Consider the following 23761-nt stretch of genomic DNA (forward strand, 5'->3'; position numbering starts at 1 on the left):
TGCAACTATCTTCAAGTGCTGACCCAGTGTCTATATTGAGCTCAAATGGGTTTCAACGATGTGTTTAAGTTGCTAAGGTGACCAAGCCAATGTTGTGTGTATAAATACGACAGGAAGTGCACAAAGACGAAGAAGAAAACCACACACGGATATCAAACGTCAGCCCTTTCTCCCGGGCCGCCGACCAAGTACAACAGCACCTGATTAAAAGAAGAGCCGTCGTCCACTCGCCGCATTAGGCTGAGTATGATTTAATTAAAGACCGACTACAGAGCTCAGCAGCTTTCGAGGCCACTCCAGAGCCTCTTCACTGCCAGCCTGATTCAATAATAACAATCATTTTGTACATATATATGTATATATATATAAAAACCATCTTATTTTTGGACATGGTTGTAGTTTACATTACTCTGCGATGAATATTTTGGTAAGTAATGGCCACAAACACTTGGACCACAATCCCGTCTCTAACCGACTGTAAGTCTTTAAACATCACTCACTGACTCACTAGTTAGTGGGAGCTGAGAGGAGAGAAGTACCTCGTTCTTTTCTGTGGACACAACACAAGTACCCAAACTGGAGAGCCCTAGACAGACACCTGAGGTAGAACTGGAGCCGGCTTAATGCCAATCTGTGACACCCCCGGGCCATGAATCACGTCAGCGGCTCCATCAGAGCAAGCACAACAGGAAGATAAGCACTCGCTTTCTTTTAGCCAATTCTTTCACCTTTATATGTAGATGCTTGTTTTGACACCATTCCGTCAAAAACACAAAGAAGGACGACAGCGAAGAGGCTCAGATTACGGCCATCCTCCGACCGAAGTAACCCGACACCCAGTGTCCGGCCGAACCATTCAGTCGTCTCGCGTTTGTTTTTTTTTTTAAGGGCCACGGTCTTTTGGATGGGAAGCATCTGGAACTGTGTTTACTGCATACTCAACTCACAACATGTTCTTTCTGCCTTAGATAAGCAAACACATATTGACGTGTCAATGTGGGGGACAGTATCCTGTTAAGTTTTGACTAAAAGTCTTCGGCTGCGCGGCCGCCAAAAAATGTGACCGCTCTATAATTACCAGCGCTACTGAGAATTGGCTCGAGAGCCATTTATTTTCCGTTATAAGGAACGTCTGAGGACTCCAAGGATGTACATCCAGGGGAAAATAATGAGAGAAGAAACCCCATTTCTGTCGGCCAAGACATCCTCATCCATCCATCCATCCGTCTGTCTGTCTATCCAGCCAGCTCTGTCTGAAGCAGTCACATGTCACTGCTTCCTCCTCACAGTCAGCCCCTTGTGTTGAACTGACTCAGGCCGACGCCACACAGAGGTTTATTTGTGTCTTGGCCATCAGCTTCATTCTTTGTTTCTGTGACCTCTGGCGCACACGCCAGCGCAGACACAACAAAGTGAACAGAGGCACGATCAAACCAAAACAGAGAGAAGAGCTCGGGGGGTAGAGGACAGCGGCTCTGTCGAGTCTGAGAACGTGGGATTAGTTTCGATCCAGCAAAAATTATTTTTTTTAAGGTCCATCTACTGCATCAATTTGAGAATCTAAAACGGCTATCTCTGGGAAAAGAAGAAGATAAAAAAAAGAAAGACCCTGAGCTGCTACAGCTCAGTCATAGCAATAATGTGAACTAATTATCTCTCCGCGGTATCATCAGCTGTGATACTTTCCTAGAGTCACACTTTTACAGAGACTAATGGAGGAGGGCACTCTCCGCGTGAGCTCTTAGTGAAATGTATGTCCCTATCACACTTTTTTCTTTTTCTTTTCTGAGGGGAAATCATTTGATTGTAAAGTGTTTAGGCTGCGGATAGTAAAACTGACTTAGCTAAATAAGATCGTAGCAAGTCAACACTCAATTCTGATGATAAGCTAATCTCAGCACCTGATGTTTAATTAGTTGTGTTGCTATAAAATATTATCGGGCTTTGCAGAGTCACGGGGTTTTAATAACAGGGCAAAGGTCTAAAATAATAATAAATATGAACTATGATCCTACATGCACATTTCTTTAATACAACATTGTTTTACTAGGACTCACAGTTGCTGATGACTCCACCCAGAGGATCTCCTTTGAAGTCAAACTCAATGTCCATGTACTTTCCCTGCGGATCAGAGCACAGTGGTTACAACGAAGCGTGTACTGGACTTCAATCAAACAGGTTTTTCTCCATTGTCTGAACTTTGAAAAGACTTCGTGACAGCGACAGCTTTTTTTGAGGCTTTTTTCATGATTAAAACAAGATTTCCGATTGTTTAAGCTGCTTAAATGTGAGTGTTTTCTTTATGACTTTGCTCTGGATAACAAAGAACTCATTAATAGTGAATAATTTCAGACATTTTGGACTGATCCACATTTCGTAAGGTTTTCTGATATTTTATGGACCAATCGATTCATCGACTATGAAAACAACCGTTCGTTGCGGCCCATGAGTTCTGTTGAGTTGAGTTTGAATTCACAACTAAACACACAAGCTGTTGGTCATTAACACAGCTGCCATGAAATAACTGAAAATGTGTGTCTGCTCGCTGCCTCAAAACTAACCATTTCATCCGCCCCCCCTTTCTCCTCCTCTCTGAAAATTGGAAGTTAGAACAGTGAGTCCTATGTGCTTGGATTTTTTTTTTTCTTCCCTCTTCCTCATCTGATGTATTAATAGCAGACGGGTCCTCAGAAGAGGCCAAGCTCTGCTGGTGAGTGGGCTCCAGCCAAATTCAATAAGCCTGCTGCACTCAGCAATATTAAGTGACACATTGATTTATAGTTTTCTGATAAAAAAAAAAAAATGACAGAGCTCTAACGAACTGGTATCTAGTGGAAAGGCCCGAGGTCCACATCCTGAGCTTAAGGCCAAGGTAACCCAAATATGAACAGATCGGGGCTTAATCCTTTATGATACTCCCTCTTAGAATTACAAATCCCAGCAAGAAGGGTCTGGCTACAGCCCCCCTCCCTCTATAACACCGAGCCTGATCCTTCCCCTAACCCTAACCATATCACGGGGGGGGTGCCGTGAGCAATACAGGCTACAGCCAGCTATTCTTAGTGTAAGCACTAGCATGTGTTTGTATGTTTCTGTAAAAGGTAGAAGGTTGAATAGAGTGGAAAAACTAAAATTAGTACAGGAAGACCACATTGGCTCTTGGCCCATTAGCTGCTGCAGGCTGAAATAACCACTTTCCATTAGAGTTTAAGCAGGAGACGTTCACGCTGGAAGTTTAACAGATGAACTGACTCACTTGACAAACATCCATGTTAAAATCCTAAAACACAAGTGGTGGTGGTGAGATAGTATGATCTGATGCAATGTTGTGTCACAGGGCAGCAACTGAAGCTGCTGCTGCTGCTGCTGCTGCTGCTGCTGCTGCTGCTGCTGCTGCAGGCCTTCCAAAAATTAATGGTCCCGATAAAGCGAGAGGGGCCGTCATGGGAAAATAGAGCTCAAGACAACGCCTGTCTCTTTTCATACAGCCACTGTCCTGGAAATTAACTAATTGCTGGATTTGTGTCCATCCATACAGAGAATGAAGTAAGACGGCGAATACTTCATTTTCGGCGGCCTGCAGGCAATGAGAGCGAGCCACCAAGTTAGAAACTAATTCTAATACACTGGGACATGAACTATATAAAGAAAAGGATCTGTTCTCAGCCAACGCTTCTGTGCTGTCATTCTTCCACACAGTCATTCAGTTAATGAACAGGACAGTAGGTCAAAGTAAAGCTCATTTACAAAGGCCGTTACACATGTGCAGGGCCTGGTGCAAGTGAGACAGTGTGAGGACCGGCGTACGCTGCAGATCCAATAAATTCCCTAATATTACATGAAAACATCCACGTGACAAATGTCATAAAACACGCAGCAGCAGTAGCATGCATCATTTACTGAGGGCATGTGTCGACAGGAAAACATCAGCCCTGACATTTTGTGAGAAGAGACGTAGAATCAATGGAGGGTATTAAGAAACACCGTGGGGATTATTTTGGTTGTGCACTTTACCCAAGAAAATTGATCATCTAATCAAATAGTGCTTCAGATCTGGAGAGGATACTTACAAATCGGGACGAGTTATCATTCCTCACTGTTTTGGCATTTCCAAAAGCTGTAAAAGGAGGGAAAAAAACAATCAGAATGTGACGTACTGTATGCAATCACAAAGTCAACACCGCAAACGCACCTAGTACGGACGAAAGCCAGTTTACAACCGTGCCTTCAGCTTCGCTGTCAATCATATTGGGGCTGGATGTGAAAAGCTATTTGCGCTGATGAAGCCTCATAATTCTGTATGGATTAAGCAAAGTACCGGGGCTTTTCCAGGCTTACCGACGGCTCAACCTCGCTGCCACACCACATTTGTGTTTATCAAAAAAACAAAAAAAAAACAGCTTCAATAAGTGCCCGTGCTTATTAATACAACAAGAACAAACAATGACGTTCAAACAAAAAAGTGTTGTAAAGTGTAAAGCGGGGTATTAATTTGTCCTGCGTAACCATGGTGAAATGTTGCAGGAGAACGTACAGTAGGCCTCGTCTTATTTGCATTCAGACCGTTATTCTCCAATCCAGGGCACTCTCCATTTTTGCCTCTAACCAAATTTCTACATTATAATGCTATTACTGCGCCATGCATCACGGCGCTATTAGCCTAACTGCTTAATTGCTGATAACGGCTGATTTATGCTCGTTCAGGTCTCGGGTTAACGTGAAATGCGCGGGCTGCAGTTGGAGAGGGGCAAAGAAGACAAGGAATAGGGAGAGACGGAAGGAAGGGGAATCAAGAGCACGGCGCGAGAGGAAATAGACGGTGACGAGTGAAATCGGTACGGAGGATGAACGAGGGAGACAAAAAAGAGAGAGAGAGAGAGAGCATGGCACAGATACGTCGCGTGTAGCTCCCCTCCTTTTTAGCATTAGGGCAATTAGATCGGCAGAAGTTAAACTCTTGCAGATGTGCCGAGTTTCTGCAGGGACTCAACCCGGGTATACAGCTACATCATTCATGGGCATTTCCTGTCCACTGCCCCCAATTAAAATACAGCTGTTACTGTGCTAGCAGTGGGATGTGGGAATGAGACTGTGTGCATGTGTGTGTGTGTGGTGTAGAGGGGGTTAACTGAGCAAATAAATATGGTTAAGCAGTATTTAAGACTTTTACAGTTATTCTACTGCTCACTCTCTGTGACATTGCCGTTTCCCATGTAAGGCCCTCAGCTGCAAAATGACTTTTAGCCTCACTTTTAGCCTTATCTAAAACAAAAAGACATTTTAAAGATCATATCTACATTCTTCAAGCTGATCTTTGTTTGGGACACAAATAAGGTTTAATTTAAGCTTACATGACATCATTACACTCTCTTGGCAGCGTCTATCTATCCATATCTACATAAATCTCTTTATTTTCGTCTATATTCAGGCTCTACAGGGTTGGTGTGTTTGTCTGCGTCTATGTGTTTTCCTACATCTGTTTTATTATTGTTGTGAATTATTGAGTCGCATAGCTAATTAAATGTTTAAATGTTTTCCAACTATCACACGCACTTTATTGGCCATTATGTCTTCGGCAAACAAACAAAATTCACAAATGATCACAAATCTTCTCTGAACAACAAACTGGAGCACGGTGGAGAACAGCTTGAGTGGGCTGCGTGATAAACATTGTGTTTCCTAAACTTTGGCCGAGGGCTATTTGAACGGGCATTTAAATTAAAAAGTGTCATGTTAATCTGCTAACGCGGAACCAAGTCTCACGCTTTCGAAAACCTCGGATGATCCAGGCATTTAACGGGAGACGCATGGCACTTAGCTTACCCTCCAGGACGGGATTGGACTGCAGCAGCTGCTCCTTGACCTTGTTCACCTCCTGGCCCCTCCCACACACCGCTGCCACATATGACATCACCAGCTTACTGGCCTCTGGAACACAAACATAAACACACATTAGATTTGATGCCTTTGCTGAAGAGCAAGTGTGACATTGTCCACCGTTTACACCGTACCCAATAAAATCCCCCTTACATCATCCCCCCTGACACCCATCAGACCAGGGTGTGTTCATTCAGAGGAGGGGAGGGGCTCCTATTGCCTTTGTTTCATGTAATAACCATCATTGCATCATGTTATCATCATCCAGACTGCTGATTTAGCAGGAAACTTAACTGTTCTAATCCTGTTTATCAACTTCTCAAGCCAAAAATGGATCATGGGTGCTCTGAGGCCACATTCACACATCTATCTGCAGTAGCACTGTTCACACCTGGCTTTAAAATCTGTACTGGATGCATCTCCTGTGCCATTTATTTAAATACACACTAAAGAAATGACTGTTTTACGAGAATAAAAATAGTTTTGGATTGTACAGATGTGTGAATCCATGCTAAGATTGGCGATCAATGTTAATATTTCAGTTTTATTTCAGCACTGATTAGTGTTAAAAACACCATGATACTACTGCCAGTCAGAGGACATCAGATAAGGAGGTGGTCTATAATCCATCCCGAGGACGCTCTGTGGGCCCGTGTCCTCAAACCACCTCCGAACGTGGGACGGATTGCAAGTGTTCAGACCCGTAATCAGCGCGATCTGGACGTGATCAGATCACTCACTCAGGATGGATGTTAATACCAGGTCAGACTGGGGTTCAGATAGAGTGCGCTGTGAGTAAATCATGACCCTTAAAAAAAAAAAATCATTTACTGCATGAGGAGAGTGACTCAAAAAGCATTGGTCGCCCATCTGGGGCAAAGCGATGTGGCCTTGTAGGACGTCTGCTGGCATCAGAATCATCCCTCTGGTCCAGTGAAATGACCCAGAACTGATGATGCATGTGGCGTGCCAAGGGAGGATAGAAAAGAGCCTGACAGTGTGTTGATGAGCCCGGTGCACTAACAGCTCCAGACATGCTCAAACTACTTGTGAAGGCAGAGCATGCATGTTGAAAAGCTCTTTTGCTGAGTAACAAAGCATATACACTACTTTACCTTCACGTCTTTATCTTCCAGAGTGGAAGAATAAACTTCCCTTCGTTATCTCTCACTATAAAACTTTGTTATGGCTCCCGTGCACTGTGCTGGCATCTGATAGTTGTTTTTTTTTCTTTTAACCAAAGCAGCGTCAACACTAAGGCACGAGAAAAGCTTCAGTCACACATGAATGTCAGTGACCCATATCAAAAGAGGAAGGAGTGTCGGGTGATGACCTTATTCCACTGCAATGCTTCAGGGCTGATGTGCTTACCGAAATCCACATCTATCTCAACTTGGCTGAACAGATTCTCGAAGTGAGGTTGTTTAATATCCATGAGAGGTTACGAATTCCCAAATAAATACAGGTGGGGTATATAAAACATGACGTGCGGATTATCATGAAGGTTAGTGCAATAATTCTAATAATAATAACAATAACAACAACAACAACAACAACAATAATAATGATGAATATAAAAATAATGATGATAATAATAACAATATTAGTATTATTATTATTGTTATTAATAATAATACTAATAATGATAATAATAATAATAACAACAACAATAACAATAAAAATGATGATGATAATAATAGTAATAATAAAAAAATAATAATAATAATAATTCCCACTGTATGTTGTCTGGCTGAGCTACATCCACACATTACTCACTTTTTGTTTAAAAACACGTGCTCTGGATATACAGTGCGTGCCCTCCACACTACCTCAGAGTATAAAAAGGCCCTAAAATTCAAAGTCAAAGTCTGAAAATGTTGTCGTCACCATTTGGAGCTGCTTTTATTTGGGACGGGCAGAAACCGAGATCTTTGAAAATGGTAATGCAGTTATCCCGATTTGTTCTCATTGGCCCCAACTCGACTATCAGCTGCAAACGAATAATTGACTGCAGTGTTGACAGTGGTTTTTGTTGAAGTCATTGTGTGGCTTTGTGGTTTTGTGTAGTTAACATTCTACAGCGGGATATTACATGGTATAATTTGGGAGATCAGTCTCAAGAGTCTAGTAAAAGTCTTTTAATAGTCTAAAACTATTGTATTAATACAGGCGATAGATAAGGAATCAGTACCGTCTGAAACAACATCTTTAATGTTGGGGTGGATGATTCAAATTAAAAGGGTGACGAGACTCCCATAACTCTGTCTTTCATCTCTTTCATTTAATGTTTTATTTTATGTCTTCTCTTGTTAGAACCATATGAAAACAAGACATGTGATTGTCACTTTTATGTCATACGATATGCAGGACTTCAGTAAATATTCAAATGTGAAAATAAAACGGTTGAGATCAAATGTACCGTTTAGGTTTTTGTTTCTCATTTTGCCTACGTCTTCATTAGAGTTACACGGAGAGCTTTAATTTTAACCAAATAGGCGCTGTAACCAAGTACGAATCATTTCCACCACACTTTAGTCAAACACAAGAATATCTAGTGTAGCAGACTTTCAGTTTGAAGTTGAAACTGAAATCCCCGAAGCATCAAATGTGTAGTGTGACTTTTTAAAACAAGAGCAAATATCCATTTAACAATAACAGTATGAACATATATGTGTCATTAGGTGCGATATTTTACGACTACATTGGGACTACGACATAGTTTCCCACAGTCTCCGCTCTGCCAACTCAATATGGCGTTTTACCTACACGGACCTGTGATATAGCACTGGCAGCCGAGACCAGGAAAATTCCACTCCCGTGGATTTCTGTAAGGTATGTGAGAATGTTCCAGTATGTGGTGACACCATTATAAAAAAAGTAACGGCTGGAAAAACATCTTAGAGTGCATCTCCCATTTGTAGTCCAAGCCATTTTTATGTTTCCCCAACTGGTAAAGGTCCACTGTACACGGGCAGCGTCATAAAACAACATAAAACAACAACCACCATCTGTCTTCTTCTGCTCCCACATCTATCATTTTAAATGCAACTCGTGTGCAGGTTATCGCAAGGTTACTGTCATGGCTCGTTCTTTAAACACAACAAATCTGAATCTGGACCATGACTTTATACATAACAGCCCTCATCTTACACCGGCCTTTAAAAATAGAGCGTTTCGACTACAAAGTACAACAAACAAAAAGATGAATAGAGGAAACCGGTGCATTTGAAGCCTCCAGGGAGCTCCTGACTAATTACTGAGGGACTTCTAACTCTTATTGAACTTAAAGAAATATTTCTTTCCCTGTGGCTTTTCATGCTCGCAGCAGATGTATTACTGATATCAGTGATCCTAAATTGCCCCTCAAAATTTCCCCGGAATTAAATGAAAAACAGGAGGATTCGTGTCGACTTACCAGTTTTCCCAGCCCCGCTCTCTCCTGTAATGAGGATGCACTGGTCCTTGTCCTGGTCCCTCAGTGAACGGTAGGCCTCATCTGCCAACGCGTAACTGGAAACAAACAAAAAAAGAGAACAGGAAAAAAGTGGTGAGCTTCCGTAACTCAGCTTTCAAGCAGTGAGGTGCAGCAGGTGTTGGGGGGTAAAATAAGTCCAGAGAATTGTATACTTTCCTGTCAGGCTATGTGGGACTAGTCTAATCAACAGCATGTGGCTGTGGATGAAATTAGGCCGCATGTGTTAGGGGAGCCGCAGTAGTGGAGGGGTTTGGATTTATTTAGTTACTTTCTGGTACATGTTTTTGGAAGTTGATCATTTCCCGCTCCTTCTCCTAAACTTAAAGGAATACTTCACCGATTTGCATTTAGCTTTGTATTACTAGAACAGTACGTTCTTTGAGTCAAGAAATATCTTCATTTTTCTTTGTTCTTCTTTGTTACGTGCCCACCAGAGACACTTGGTCCAAGGCTTGAAACTACAACTCTAATTCCACACTTTTTAGACCCACTCGTAGGGGGAAGGGACCTCATTCCCAGAATGTAAACAGTGTCCGCCATCTTTGCTAACAGTTATGCTAACAGGACCAAGTGTCACTGGTGGGCACGTAACAAAGACTCAGGGGAAACTGAGGTTGGGAAGCACAATTTGTCAAAAATACTATTCTATAAATATTACTATTCTCGTAATACAAAGCTAAATGCAAGTCGGTGAAGTATTCCTTTAAAACAAAAGTTATCAAAATGTCAAAAGAGCAGTAATATGCCTAGATGTCAGTGGTTTCTTACATAAACTGATTGTTTTATCTGTCCTAAAATCACTTAACAGGATCAACCATAAACAAATAAAGTGACTTTACACAAACCCTGGCAGGCAGGCGTTTGAACCAAGTTGAATAAAAGACTGTGCCTATTATAAAACGTAGCCTATTGTGAGACATTCCAGGACAGCTGATCATCGCAGTTTCACCCTCCACGGAATTCCACAATGTAATATTTTGTTCTCTTTATGCAGACGCATCCCTTAAGATGGTTTGGGAGCAGGGTGTGGATGGTATGAGGGCCGTATCACAATGACAACATTTTATCTTGTGTGACACATTCGCCTGTAATTTCGATGGCGTACACCCACAAAGAAGAAATACTAAAAAAAAGGGTGAGGCTACAGGGCAATATTTTTACAGCTTCTTTGTTGGCGAGCAAACAGACATGTACGGTGCAGCGGGAACGTGTTCCAGCTTCCTCCTTCAAGCAAATTACTTTGCTTGAAAATTACCCGTACTTTCGTTGCTGGGGAATTTTTTCCAGAGCCACGTCTGGCATTAGCTGCGATTGTGGAGGGAAACGGTGCATGTAGAGTAGACTTTTCCCCCCTTTACTATGCCTTATGACACACATTAAAAGGCCTCTGCTGTTGAGGAGTCGGGCCAGTTCGTTTGAGATGAGGTTCAGTCCTGTGCCAAAGTCACAGTCTGTTAAATGCCGTGATCGGTGGCATTCGGATTTAAGTGATGTGACTGGATGTTGGTCTTAACAAGCTTGTAATGAGTTTAACTCGTACAACATGTGTATGTAATGCTCGAGCATGTCTTGACATAGTAGGACAGACACAGGTTAATTGGGGTTCTACTCCAGGTTTAAGAGAACTCGGGTGCTATTGTTCAAGTGTAACATTAAAGCCCACATAGACCGGAAGCTCCAATTAACGCTGCGTTTGTGTGTGTGTATCTGCGTCATTACCTCGTTTATGAAACCCTAAAGTTTCAGAACAAACAGTTCAGCCACTGCTGAGAAAATAGTGTTGTATTGTTTTCCTGGGCTCTGCGAAGCGGATAGGCACTTCCTTAATTTGATGTCGTCATCAAAAATCCTCCCCACTCCTCTCACCACCGTAGCGCCTCCTGGTGTGGGCACTAGTCCGGGCACATCCGGTTGCGTACATTCAACCGCAGAAGAAGAAGAACTGCTCTCGTTGTCGCTGCAGAGCATCCACCGTGCCAGAGGGGGAGCTGTGTATCTGAGAGCTGGCCTATCTATTACGTCACTTCCAGGTACCTGGCCAATCACAGGACAGTGGGAAAGCTCTCGTTGGCTGGCCAATCACAACACAGTCCACATTCTAGGGGTGTGGTTTTGGTCTGAAACAGCGCGGCTGACGAGAGCGTCAGTGAGGAGATATTTTGATCGCCTCGTTTGCAGCGATTAGGAGGTTTTTAATCATGAAAACAAGTTAATATACGTAAGTAGACCTCCATAACTAACATACATGTGTGATACAAGCATTCTATGTCACCTTTAAGACACAGTAAAGACTTTGCAGTTTAATCTGTAGAAGCCATTTTCTCTGAAAAACGTGTTATATTAGTCGTAGTAATAGTAATAGTCCAACTCAGAAATAATTACACAATATGGTCATTATAGCAGAAGACGGCAAATTTAATGGTGGCCTAAGACTCGACTGCAAAGTAGTAGTTTATTGGACGTGAAATGCTGTTCCATCTAAAACCTCCTTGAGGAGTTCTTTTGAATACTCAGAGTAAACGCAGTTAAAATGTAACCTGAACGAAATGCCTTTGAACTACACAAACAAACTCCATTCAGCTACACACGTATTAGGAGGTCGACCAGTAAAATGGGGCTGATGTTTACCAATTTTTAAACCTTGGCATCAGCTGATTATTATATTAAAACTTTATTTTTTTCACCCAAAAGCATATTTAACTAAGTTTTTTTTGCTGGTTTCCTATTTTACGCGTTTAATATTTTACACAATACATCTAAATTATTAAAGTGTTCTGTAGCTCAGACACAAAATGGAAGTTGAAAAGTCAGATCATAGCTTCAAGAAATGTCAGTTCAACAAGCGCTCATTTAAAACGAAGCGATTCCGCTGCGCGCCATGCATTATTAACGCAAGCGTCGGAGAGTCAGATCATAAATGTTGTTCAACAAATGTTTAGTCACATGAAACTTTTTTGGATCATTTATTATTAAAATGTTAATAGATGGAGGAGAAGAAGGAACAAAAAACATACACACACACCCAAAGGAAAGAATCAAATAAAACTGGCTGCCCTGACTTTTTTTTTTTAATAGGTTTTGGCCACACACAAAAATTCCATATTGGTCATCCTGTACTGTTTGTGTAACTCAATGCAGTATGGGTTAGAAACCATCCAGGGCTCAATCTTCCTCCCAAGCATTAAGCCAAGATCTGCATCTCAGAGTATTATGTTTCTCCCATGTGTCTAATTTAAAGTCCCCTTGGTCCAATTAATATAATTTATGAAGTACTTACATGCACTAAATGCTGCAGAAATGAACGCTGGAAGGAATTTCTGACCGTCGTAATGCTGACACGGGGCTTTCATACAACTCTACCACTCTCTGTGATTCAGTCTGAAATGTGACTATATGAAGGCGACGAGCATGGTAGCGCCCGATATACTGCTGAATGTTTATGTGGCATCATTCTGTCATTTCGTCGTGAACGACTTTAACTTCCGCACACACTCCAAGACGTGGAAGAAGAAGCTAATGTCTAAAAAAAACAACCAAATTTAACTTTGTACGCACAGTATTAGTGGAGTCGGTGTGGCTAAGGCCAGAAGTGGGAGCACATAATCACACGGTGAACTAACGCTGACCTCCCGTTTGGAAAGTAGCTGATTGCATGACAGAGGCGGGGCAGAGATGGGCAGCCAGATGAATGGATGCCAGGTCACGATACCAAAGTTAGAGCTCAGACGGGCTAATCGAGCTCAGGGTTCTGCGCCATCACACATTGTTTTGGACTTCAATGCAGCCAGAACCAGCAGTGTACAGACGGGAAGGGCTGCGCACAAATGCAGTATTTCCCTGTGGCTGGTGTAATGTCATTTAAACTAAATTTAGCAAGTTATATGGAATTGTTTATACAATTCACTTCCTTTGTTGGAGGATTACCAGCTTTTGTTAGCCATTTTTTTTTTATGAGAATGTTCCTTGAATAAACAGCAGAACAATAAATACAATACCTCCAGAAAACGCAGACAAAATGCACGAGAAACATTTATTATCGTTATAATTACTCCACTTTATTGTATGCCGTCTGAACCGAAATCACAAATCTCATTCCCTCATGCGTCTCACCATCTTCTAAATGTCAATTAAGGAACATTTTACCTATTGTAATGTCTTGACTGGCTATAATGAAGACAAATTATTTTTTCTTTTCCCAAACAAGCACAAAATTATCGCTCATTCTCCACCCCCAAATCTGTGATAACAGCTGATCTGTAACTCTCTCCTGCACACAGCACTTCTGAGTGGATGAGAACTGCCACGGGACATTACGTCACCGCTGAGAGGGGCAGTGCGACGCAGATGTCTGCTCTGCCTCTGTTGTCTGACCCGATCCTGACAATGAGCAAAGCATCGCACAATTAAGAGGGGGGCCGGCGCGGGGGGAACTGTACCAGGGGGCAGTGGGAGGTCCTTTGCAGGGACTAGAGCAGGTCATATGAATATGAATGGCCCTCACATAATCCCAGTTGGAAGAGAGGTTAGCAGGAACAAGAGGCCACACCTAAAACTGTGCAAGTGCTGATGATACGTTTCAGTCTGAAAATTAAAAAAGATCCAAGTCACAGCTGACTTCATGACGGCGGACACACACACACACACACACGCAAGCAAAAGTGGATTTTTGACATGTGGACAATGACTGAATGCACCGCTTCCTACATGTGAAAGTCAAACTAGTTTAGAAGCACCAAGGTCAACATCAAAGGCAGTGGCAGCAGCGAGTGAGGCTCCCAAAGGCCTCCCAGATCAGTGTGTAGCACTGTGTGTGCGCACGTGTGTGTGTGTGTAGGGGGGAGTTTAGGTTGGGGTGAGGCCTTGGACCATTACTGCTTGGCACCTCCCCTTCACATCTGCCGGCAGGCTGTAATTTGGTCTTGCACGTGGCAGCGGTGAACACAAAGCCACACTGACATGAGGTAAGCAGTAGAAAATAGTCTCGTCAGTTCTTTTCACTTGCAACCTCTGGTAACTGGGGCACAGGAGGGGATGACGGGCCAGCAGAGTGTGTGACCCGAATCTTAAAACGGTGGATCACTTGAGGGCAGATTCACTGCACTTTAATGCGGTGATTTGTAGATGATAACAAAGCTGTTATGTAGGGGTTAGCCCACAGTGCTACTGGGAGATAACCTCTGTTCGCGACTGCGGTGCTGAATTTACTTTATGACTTCTTTACGTGTATATGAATTTAGAGTCTGTGATCTTGCGCCTCTAAAAAAGGCCTCAGGAAATCCGCTCGGCTCTGATGGAACAACCGAGGAAGCAAGCCTTTCCTGATGACTTATGACCAGGTGGAGGAGTGGAACACAACACACACACACACACACACACGCACACACACACAATAACGGTGGCTCGCATTCACAAATTTTCTGTCTGCTGAGCAGACAGCGGATACACATGTGCACTCTCATCGACAGTCATTCTGACAGATGTGGCCCATCTGTGGATCGATTATGGTACGACGTGTTGCTGCAGGGAGGTGGTGAAGGGAAGACCAGCACACGGGGGCCACAGTCTAACAAACACGACACAAGCCCGTAATTAACATGTATTCAGCGAAGCATTTTCACCGTGCAACTTACAAGGTGCAATAAAGGACGCCTCTAAATCTCCAAATTAAAAGCTCAGACGGTGGAGCTGCTGCCACACATCTCTAATTTATTCAGCACTCACTACAGGTTTTCTGAGCGCTGCTACATTACTCATTGAAACCCACTCAGACATCAAACTTCAGGGGGGTCTGGGGGCTTTAATTTACTTGACTGCACAGCAATTTAGTGTTCCACGGCAAGGGAAAACACGGGTCAGAGTTGTTTGCGTTATCCTTGGAAAAGCAGGAAACAAGCATGCTGTGCAGAGAAACATCCTCAAAGCACTCCTCAAACAAAGACTCTTCAGTGGCTCTCTTTCAGCAGGTTTTCTGGGAATTGGTATTCAGAAAATAAAAAAGGAAAGGAGATATACGAGTTGACCTGATTGTCTGACACATTGCATACGTCTCTGCATATGTCCTTGTGCGTTTGGCTACAGGACACAGAAAAACACACCAACTATGCAGCCACAAGTGCACAGCCACAGACGGGATGATGGAAACAGAAGAGCAAGATGTCTTTATATAGCTCTGAAAGCATTGCAAGGTTTGATGACTTCCTCTCTTCAATCCCGCTCTCCATGTCTCTGCCTTCCACAAGGGTTTCTGGTCACTTCAAGCTCACAGGAGCAAAAAGAAAAAAAGAAAAACGCAAAGCGATGTATAGAGTGTGGTGATTTCTCCTTGGAGTGAGTGCTCCAACGGCTGTGGTTCGGGAAGTAAATTACCCCATAATTTTCCTCCATTGACATTTCAAAAAAAAAATTAAAAAGAAAAAAAAAATCAGGCTGAGCACCTTACAGAATTGTGATGACAAAACATCCGATTTGACGCAACAAACACATTTGCAAATGATTTACTCCCCGGTTCCTTCCCAACTGCTTCTGGCACACTTCTGTTAGACAGGGTCATGGTTACTCTTCGTTAAACGTGATGTGTAAAAGCAGAACGACTGTCGTCGTCATGATTTTTCACAGTTGTGCCAAACAATTTCGTGCTAAAAAGCAAATTCAACCACTCGGAGACATTGCTCTAATTCCCGATGACTGTGGGTAACGTATTTCACCTTGACATCATGAGTAAAACACATTTTGGCAGAAAAAGCAGTCGATTTCGAGGCACGAGGCTTTCACGAGGGAATAAAGCATCCTTTCACAATCTCCAAGCTTGAGTGTAGAGTGTCCACCTTGGATGGGAACAATATTATCGCTTCTATTCAGAAAATGAATGGGATACTTGAAAGAACTAAATAACGGATTTTTGATTTCATTTTCTAGGCCCAAGGAGGAAATGGTTAGATTTTTGTAGTGATTTGCATCCGGATTTAAAAACTAAAGAAATGAATACATATAATTGTTAACATACTAGATGAAAAACATAGTTATACAGTGAAACTTTTGTTTGGTAGCTCACAAACAGACCAGATCCTTGTTGAATCTATGGGAAACTAAGTGACTATGGGAGATCATGATTTTTTTTTTATTATTAAAACCTTGCCAATATCCCCTCACTCATGCCCTAAGGCTGTACAGATATACAATGTTAAATCTAATTTACTGACAAGATCACTAGGCATGCCTTCAAAGAACCAAAAAGGCCTCAGGGTGAAACATGTGATCTACCAAGCCGAGTTATGTGATGTCTTGATGAAACCTTCTCCTGCTCCACACCAGCAACAATGAGGAAGTCACACACAGATCTTTCTATACGGCGGGAATGTCACTGTTAAATGTCCATCTTCCAGAGCCAACACAGACAGCTTCAAAAGAAATATTACAGATCAAAAAGGTCAAATGGGCGTGGCACTGACAAGGTTTTAAGTGGGGTTAGGGCTGGGCGATATGGACCAAAACTGATATTGCGATATTATAGCAATGTTTTGAACAAAACGGGTTAGCGCGCTAGCTCACCGGTTGGCCGCTCAGCTGACAGCTGAAACACGGCGTCCGGAGTGTACAACAGAAACCCGGAGACAGGAGACCAGAAACCCGGAGAACAGAGCCTCGGTGTCGGACGCGGTAAACAACGAGCCGCTGATGCGTTTTAAGTCCACTTGGATCCGAAATCTGCAGCTAACAGCTGAGCGGCTAACAACTGGTGCCGCTAAAAACTAGCAACAACAGTAAAAGTACACATTTTGTTCAGGAAAATAACAGTTTTTCTTTTTCTTAGCCACCAACTGCTCGCTCGCCACCTGCACTGTGTCCGCCACGTTTTCGTTCCAATGTGTAGCGTGGGTGGGTCGGCTTTATTAAATAGCGTTCGCAAGGCAACAAAAAAATAATAGATAATACACCGGTATGGCGATATTGTCTCAACTACATATCTCTTTCAAAAATATACCGGTATAACTCTTATTACCAGAATATCGCACCAGCCCCAAGTGCAACAACTGGGTAAGTGAAGGTAAGTGATTTCAACTTGTTTTGTATGGGAGGTATCATTACAAATTTCTAGAACGTGTCAATGTGTAACTCAAGAGACAAGGAAGTTCAAAACCTTTTATTTCTTGTAACTAGGCCAAAGCAACAACATATCAAATGGCCCTTTTCCATTATATAGCACTTATTGGCTCAACTCTACTCAGTTTGGTATCACGTCGTTTTCCATTACTTCACAGTACCTGAACGCGGGTGGGTGCGCGCGAAACCGCCGTGGCGTCCATACACGACACAAACCAGTGACTTGTAAAGCAGTTGTTTTCCGTGCATCTGAATCATTAGAATCAGTTCATTAAAGAGATTAGTTCAGTACTTCGTGCATGACCGGCGCACACACTCCGCCTGACACAACGGCTTGTGATTCGATCTTCGGCAGCGCAGTCACTAAGTACACCAGATTCCCTTGATAAATGTTGGAGATTAATGCATGTTTTCAGGGGTTTTAAGTCTTTTTAACTGATCTGTAGTTCGGCATTGTCCGGTTTGATTCCTGTTTTGGACGTCATGACTCCACCAATCAGTGGACGGCAGTCTGTCGGCTCAGTTTGTTTGGAACTTTGCCAGAGCAGGTACTAAAAAGAAAAAAAGGAAAACTAAAAAAAAAACGTGTAGTGTAAGATTAACACACAAGGATTCCAACAGAATTTGAAAGCAGAGGCAAAATAAAGACAACCTTTCATCATAAAGGAATATGAACAATCATATGCTGCCCCTGCAGAGATGTGCATGAACCAGAGTAAAAGCTGCACCACAGTAACCCAACAGTAACCCAACAGTAACCCAACAGTAGCACTGCATCAGTTTCCGTTTCAAAAACGGCAACTACAAAAGGACTAAGTGCATATGAGTCAATTTCAGTTCCGAAAATAAAAAAAAATCTTTTAATCATTAATGAAATTTAAAAAAAAAAAGGTCCCATTGTGAAATAAAAAATCTTTTTTATCCATTTGCCACTTTCTGCTGTGCCCCTGACAGGTTGTTATGCAATCTCTGGACACAGATAAAAAGCTTGATGCTCATTGTTCCGATTATGAATAGAAAGGGTTTACAATGGTTAATGGACAGTCAGAGACAAAAGGAAAATCTATAAAAGAAAATCTTGTGCAAGAACTGACGCACGCAATGTTTATTCAGTCGGGGGGAGACGTATTATCTCTCTGAAACAAAAGAAGAATCCAACGCTACTCTTTATTAATTATTGCCAGTGTGTGTTGTAAAATGAGACGCTGCAATCATGTTTTGCACAGGGGGAGAAATCCAACGTAAACAAATGAGAAATGACAAGCTCTACGGTAAACATGAGCATAAATGAAAAGGGTGAGTTTTACTTACTTTAAATGTCAATGTAAGTAATTCTAAGTAGGAAAAGCAACAAAAAAAAAAAAAGAGCTGAGTATTTGATTTCTTCTAATTAAAAAATCCCAAGCAAGCGCTATCCTTGGTAACACTTGGAGAGACACTTGGTTACCATTGTTACTGCTTGTTTTCCCCCCCATTTGAGCCAATCCCAGCTGACACCTATGGTTGGTTTAGAGTCTCCAAATACCCTAGACCACGATCAGCATGTCTTTGGACTGTAAGATGGAGAACATGCAGCCTCCACACAGAAACGCCTACACGCAATCTCACTGTTGTAAACTTTCATTGTTAAAATGAAAATGCATAAACAAATGTCTTTGTCTAGTGCCGTGGTCTCTAACTCGTGTTCGACGGCCCTCCAATCGATTTCATGTGGCCCTCCAAATGATATAAAGTCATAATGAGTCGTATCTTTTTTTATTAATAGATGAATTTTGCATCATACATATGTTTTTTTTATTATTATTGGGAACTTAAAACAAACACTTTATTTGTTAAGTACTTTAAAACAACCACAGTGGACCAAAGGGCTGTACAGACTAATAGATAAAAGACAGAATAAATCAAATTAAAGCGCCCGCAAGGCAATAAAATACATATAAAAAAGGAATAAAAATGGCATTTTGTTAAACAATTTTAATTTCATATATCCCACCCCAACTGAACAGTTGTTTTCTCCCCCAAAAAGTTGACCAGCCCCCCCTGACCAGACTAGACGCTCAGTGACCCCCACCCCCAGGTGAAAACTGAAAAGGAACGATAGGAGTGGGAGAAAATCAAATAGCCAAAAGCTTGCTGCCAACTAGAGGTCGGAGGCTTAATGACAACACAGCACAACCGCCAAGTATTTCCATGTCTATACACTACAGGCCAGTCTATGCATACATATACAGTATACAATCATTGCTGATATAGGAAAGTGATGCACAACTGTGCCTAATGATTTCAATTCATTATATTATCCAATTTGTTCTTGAGGTAAAGAAGTGGGTGGATAGCACACACACACACACACACACACAATCTCTCTCTCTCCATCATCCCTCTGCAGGTTCACTGAGCTCTGCGTTACGCCAACACACATGCTGGAGGACTCACTCTGCCCACCTGAGTCAAAATGCCATTTCATTGAGTGCCCACTTACATCTACCCACCCACAGTTTCTGTTCGCTGCTGCTGCTGCTCGTCGGGGCCTCGTCGAGTCTGCTTTATATAACAGCCAAACTTTATGTACATGTCATGAGCTTGACAAAGCAGCCGGGACAGATTTGTACAAAACAAGACGGATTGCCTGTCTGGAATTCAAGTTTCACACACACACTTCTTTTACTTAACAGAAGGAACGCGGGACACAAAATAACAACATACGTCTCATTAAGGAGCTGCTGTGCATACTCTGACACGTGTCAGCGAGTGTTAAGGTCTGTGACAACACCGCGGTCCTATGCTGTGCTGCCATCAGTGGGAAGACTTTTACAACAATCTGCCAGTGCTGTACAAACAAAAGGTTAGGGACACGAGGTGCAATGACCATGCAACACATTCTATTTACAGTAAATTTTCAACCTTCACATATCGCGTATCGAGCCCGCTGACAACAATGGGAAGACAAATATGGGTGTGATCCCATAAAGCTGTAAACTGCTTCAAAGTCCACCTTTTGCACTGTCGTAATTCCAATGAAATCCAAAGAAGAACTGAGTAGACCAGTGACAAACATGACAGAACTTTCCCGAGACTCTTCCCCTGAAACCTGCTTACTCAGCTCATACTTGGCTGTTCCTATACACAAATAATGAAGGAGCACATTCTTCTCACCGAGTAAATTTAGCTTCCACCCGCATGTTATTTCTCACAGGAGCCTTTTACGTGCTGGGCACGGACTCGTCCCTGGAAACTGAGGCTAAAGTAATTAATGCTGCATTTACTGAGTGCTTTGTGTTTTTTTTAGCGAAGCACTCGTATCATCCCAAGTTTATGACACGGATCTTTCACAGAAATTTCAGGACAGTTGCACGATAACGTCAAGGAATCATTTTACTCAACGTCTATCCAGAGCTGCAGACCTGTATGTACAGTATGTTCACTTAATGTGTGAAGTGTCTGTCGAGTGCCCTTTATCATTGCATTAAGAACAAAAAAAACGCTCTTAGTCATGGTGAAATCTGTAACAAAGCAGATTTCACAGTCAAACTGTCATAACTGTGCTAAGACAGCTGCAAATCCTGACATATGCCTTGCACGGGGGCCTCTTTGCACCATTAGCCAGTCGTGATGCCCCCCTGTAACCAGTGCTCTAGTGGAACTAGGTATCGAGCGCTAAGAGCACTGGGGGTCTCAATACCTCATTAAACATTGGGGAATATGAGCTTACCCATGAGACGTGTGGCAAGCTGCCTGTCCGCACAAACACACACACACACACACAGCAAAGATGACTCCGTGCCATCTGCAGTGCTGCTGAGCATGGAGAGAGGCCCCTGGTCAGATTGTCACTAATGCTCAAAATGTAAGTGTGTGCAAGGGAGGAAGCCACCTGCCAGTTAATTATGGAGGTGCCTCATCTGGACGTGGAGCTTTTTTGCTTAATTGGCCATTAAATGATGGACAGATGATTGGAGAAGGGTGTGGCTGGGCAGGTCTATGGTAATAGAGGACTTTAACAGCTGGGGCTTCCACTGAAATGCAACAGAACTAAACAAAACGATTATATTGCTGCATTTATTCACGCTGATGTATATTTTATTTTCAACTTTTGGTGAAAATCCACTGGTCTCTGGCCTCTGGTTTGTCTGCAGTATCACTAATTTAAATGGAAGTTTACAGACTGGGAACCAGCTGCAGATCTTCCTGCAACACATGCTCCTCTGTAGTCGTGAGGACAAGCATAGACAATGTTTTCCCGAGACTCTTCCCCTGAAACCATGTTTTAACCCTCAAATATCCCCTTTAAAAACATACTTAAATGTCCCCACAATGATGGCTTTTACCCAGTTTCTCCCCTCAACCCTAACAAGAGTACACATACAGAGATGCACATGTCTGAGGAGTACGAGAGCATTGGCGGTGACTCACACAGAAGAAACAGAAGCCCTTCCACACATCAGATATGCGTGCACGCACACACACACACACACACAATGAGTCAACGGTGATGTAACAGTATTGATCAAAACCAAAACACTTTTGAAGAATACAAAGAATTTTCTGTGCTTTATTAAATAACCCAAAACCACACATACTTTTCCACGTTATTTTGAACAGACTTTCCAGGATGAAAGATTCCCACAACACAGCGTTAGACAATGAATAATCGCTCATAAATACACAGTTAGCAGATGCTCGGTGGGCAGATGAGGCCAGAGGCTGAATATTTTGTCCCTCAATGTGTTTACATGCATGTTAAAAGTCCCATTTTAGTTGGACCAAGACAATAATTCGGTTCTCTTAATGCCGTGTAAACACGTTAGTCGGATTAAAATTGAGCTTGTCTTAGTCAGGCTAACATACCTGGATAATGGATGATTCATAGTGGGATTACTCCTGCGTGTATATGCTTAGTCAGACTGGAGTCGGACTTGCCGTTTGTTTTTCTGTGATGTAAAAGTCAACAGGAAACTGATTCAATACACACTCGCTCATAGAGAGAAACGGCGCCACCTACGGAGGCGGCGTCGGACGTACACGGTTTCTAAATTGATTTTCTCAGACTCAGGAAGTTTTCAGAGTCTTAATCAGACTTCGGCCTTAGCTCGATTAAACTGTGCATGTAAACTGTGTGTAAGCGAGTGTGGCTTTTTAAAGTGCAGCAAACCAATTTGCGACACTCTGCCATTGTGCTACCCACGACCAGGTTGGATCTCCAACGTTTAAGTCCAAATGGGTGCCTCTGATTGACAGTGTGGTGTTATTTTCACTCGGCGTGTGGGGGTACGGAGGTGTGAAGAGGAGTTAAAAGGGCGAGCAGTTATCCGTTGCTTGTTATTTGTTCTCCGAAATGTCTCTGCAGTGGCAGCAAGGTGAGAAAATCAGTCAAGAGAGTAGCTTCGTGCTAATTTCTTCCATCGAGCTTCCCGTCCAACTCACTTCCAGTAGCACACATCCTAATAAGTCCCGCACATGCATATTTAGATGGATGTACAGTATGTATTCCACACAGCATAGCTTGAATTCTTAACTTCACATACACATGCAATCATCGTTAAAAGGCATATTATGGCAAATCCCAAATACTTTGGCTTTGTCTGTGACTGCAACCTGTTCTGAGCTGCTGATTTTATACCGTTTAAATGTCTAAAAGGAGGATCAAAGACACGAAAGAGGGAAATCCCTCTGACCCCCTGTTGCTGCCTTAATTAAAACCCATCACTGATCCCCTTCAGCACATTCAATATGGCAATAATGCCTCACAGCGAGATGAGAACAAGTCATGAACTAAACCATGAACGGAAATTGTTGAAGGTATTGTAACTATTGCATTTGCTTGTACCTCATCTACGAAAAAAACACAATTCAAATTACAAATAGTATTTAGTGTTGGTTAATATGGAACAAAAACAATTCCACTGCTGTTATGGACCATATGGGGGCAACAATAATAATAAAACAAAAATAAATGAGAATTCTTTCTTTATCCATGCAGATGATACACAGAGGTAGAGCAGGCCTGTGTGTATGTTATGATACACAATGATATTTGTAGTTTAAAGCTTATGCAGACAGCACCTCTGAGGTGTCCTCGTTGCCAAGTTGCCACTTCAGTGTGTGTGTATTTGCATAATTTAAACGTTGAGTGTGAAATTAGCAGCTGTAAAGATAGAACTCGCTGTTTGGCTCTGCGGAGATGTCACAGTGAATACACAGGGCATCAGTGGCACACATGTGGTTCGGTATTGAACGGTTATATAAACACTAAATGGAACGACGTATAGCACAACTGGGCAGGAGCGTTTTTGACCAGATATGTGGGTT

General features: G+C 42.4%; 1 protein-coding gene across 3 annotated transcripts in view; it reads right to left on the reverse strand.

The window, feature by feature from the left end:
• The window catches only part of myo1b (myosin IB), a 63286-nt gene that overhangs the window by 25765 nt on the left and 13760 nt on the right, over nucleotides 1–23761 (reverse strand). For all 3 annotated transcript variants that reach the window (XM_044014088.1, XM_044014097.1, XM_044014104.1), the window contains exons 4-7: nucleotides 9293–9387; nucleotides 5824–5928; nucleotides 4071–4117; nucleotides 2058–2121 (exon numbers count right to left, since the gene is read on the reverse strand). In XM_044014088.1, the coding sequence (XP_043870023.1) occupies nucleotides 2058–2121; nucleotides 4071–4117; nucleotides 5824–5928; nucleotides 9293–9387 (311 nt within the window). The remainder of the gene's footprint in view (nucleotides 1–2057; nucleotides 2122–4070; nucleotides 4118–5823; nucleotides 5929–9292; nucleotides 9388–23761) is intronic.

Source organism: Solea senegalensis, linkage group LG2 (assembly GCF_019176455.1).
Source record: "Solea senegalensis isolate Sse05_10M linkage group LG2, IFAPA_SoseM_1, whole genome shotgun sequence".
In the NCBI taxonomy this organism is placed as follows: Eukaryota; Metazoa; Chordata; class Actinopteri; order Pleuronectiformes; family Soleidae; genus Solea; species Solea senegalensis.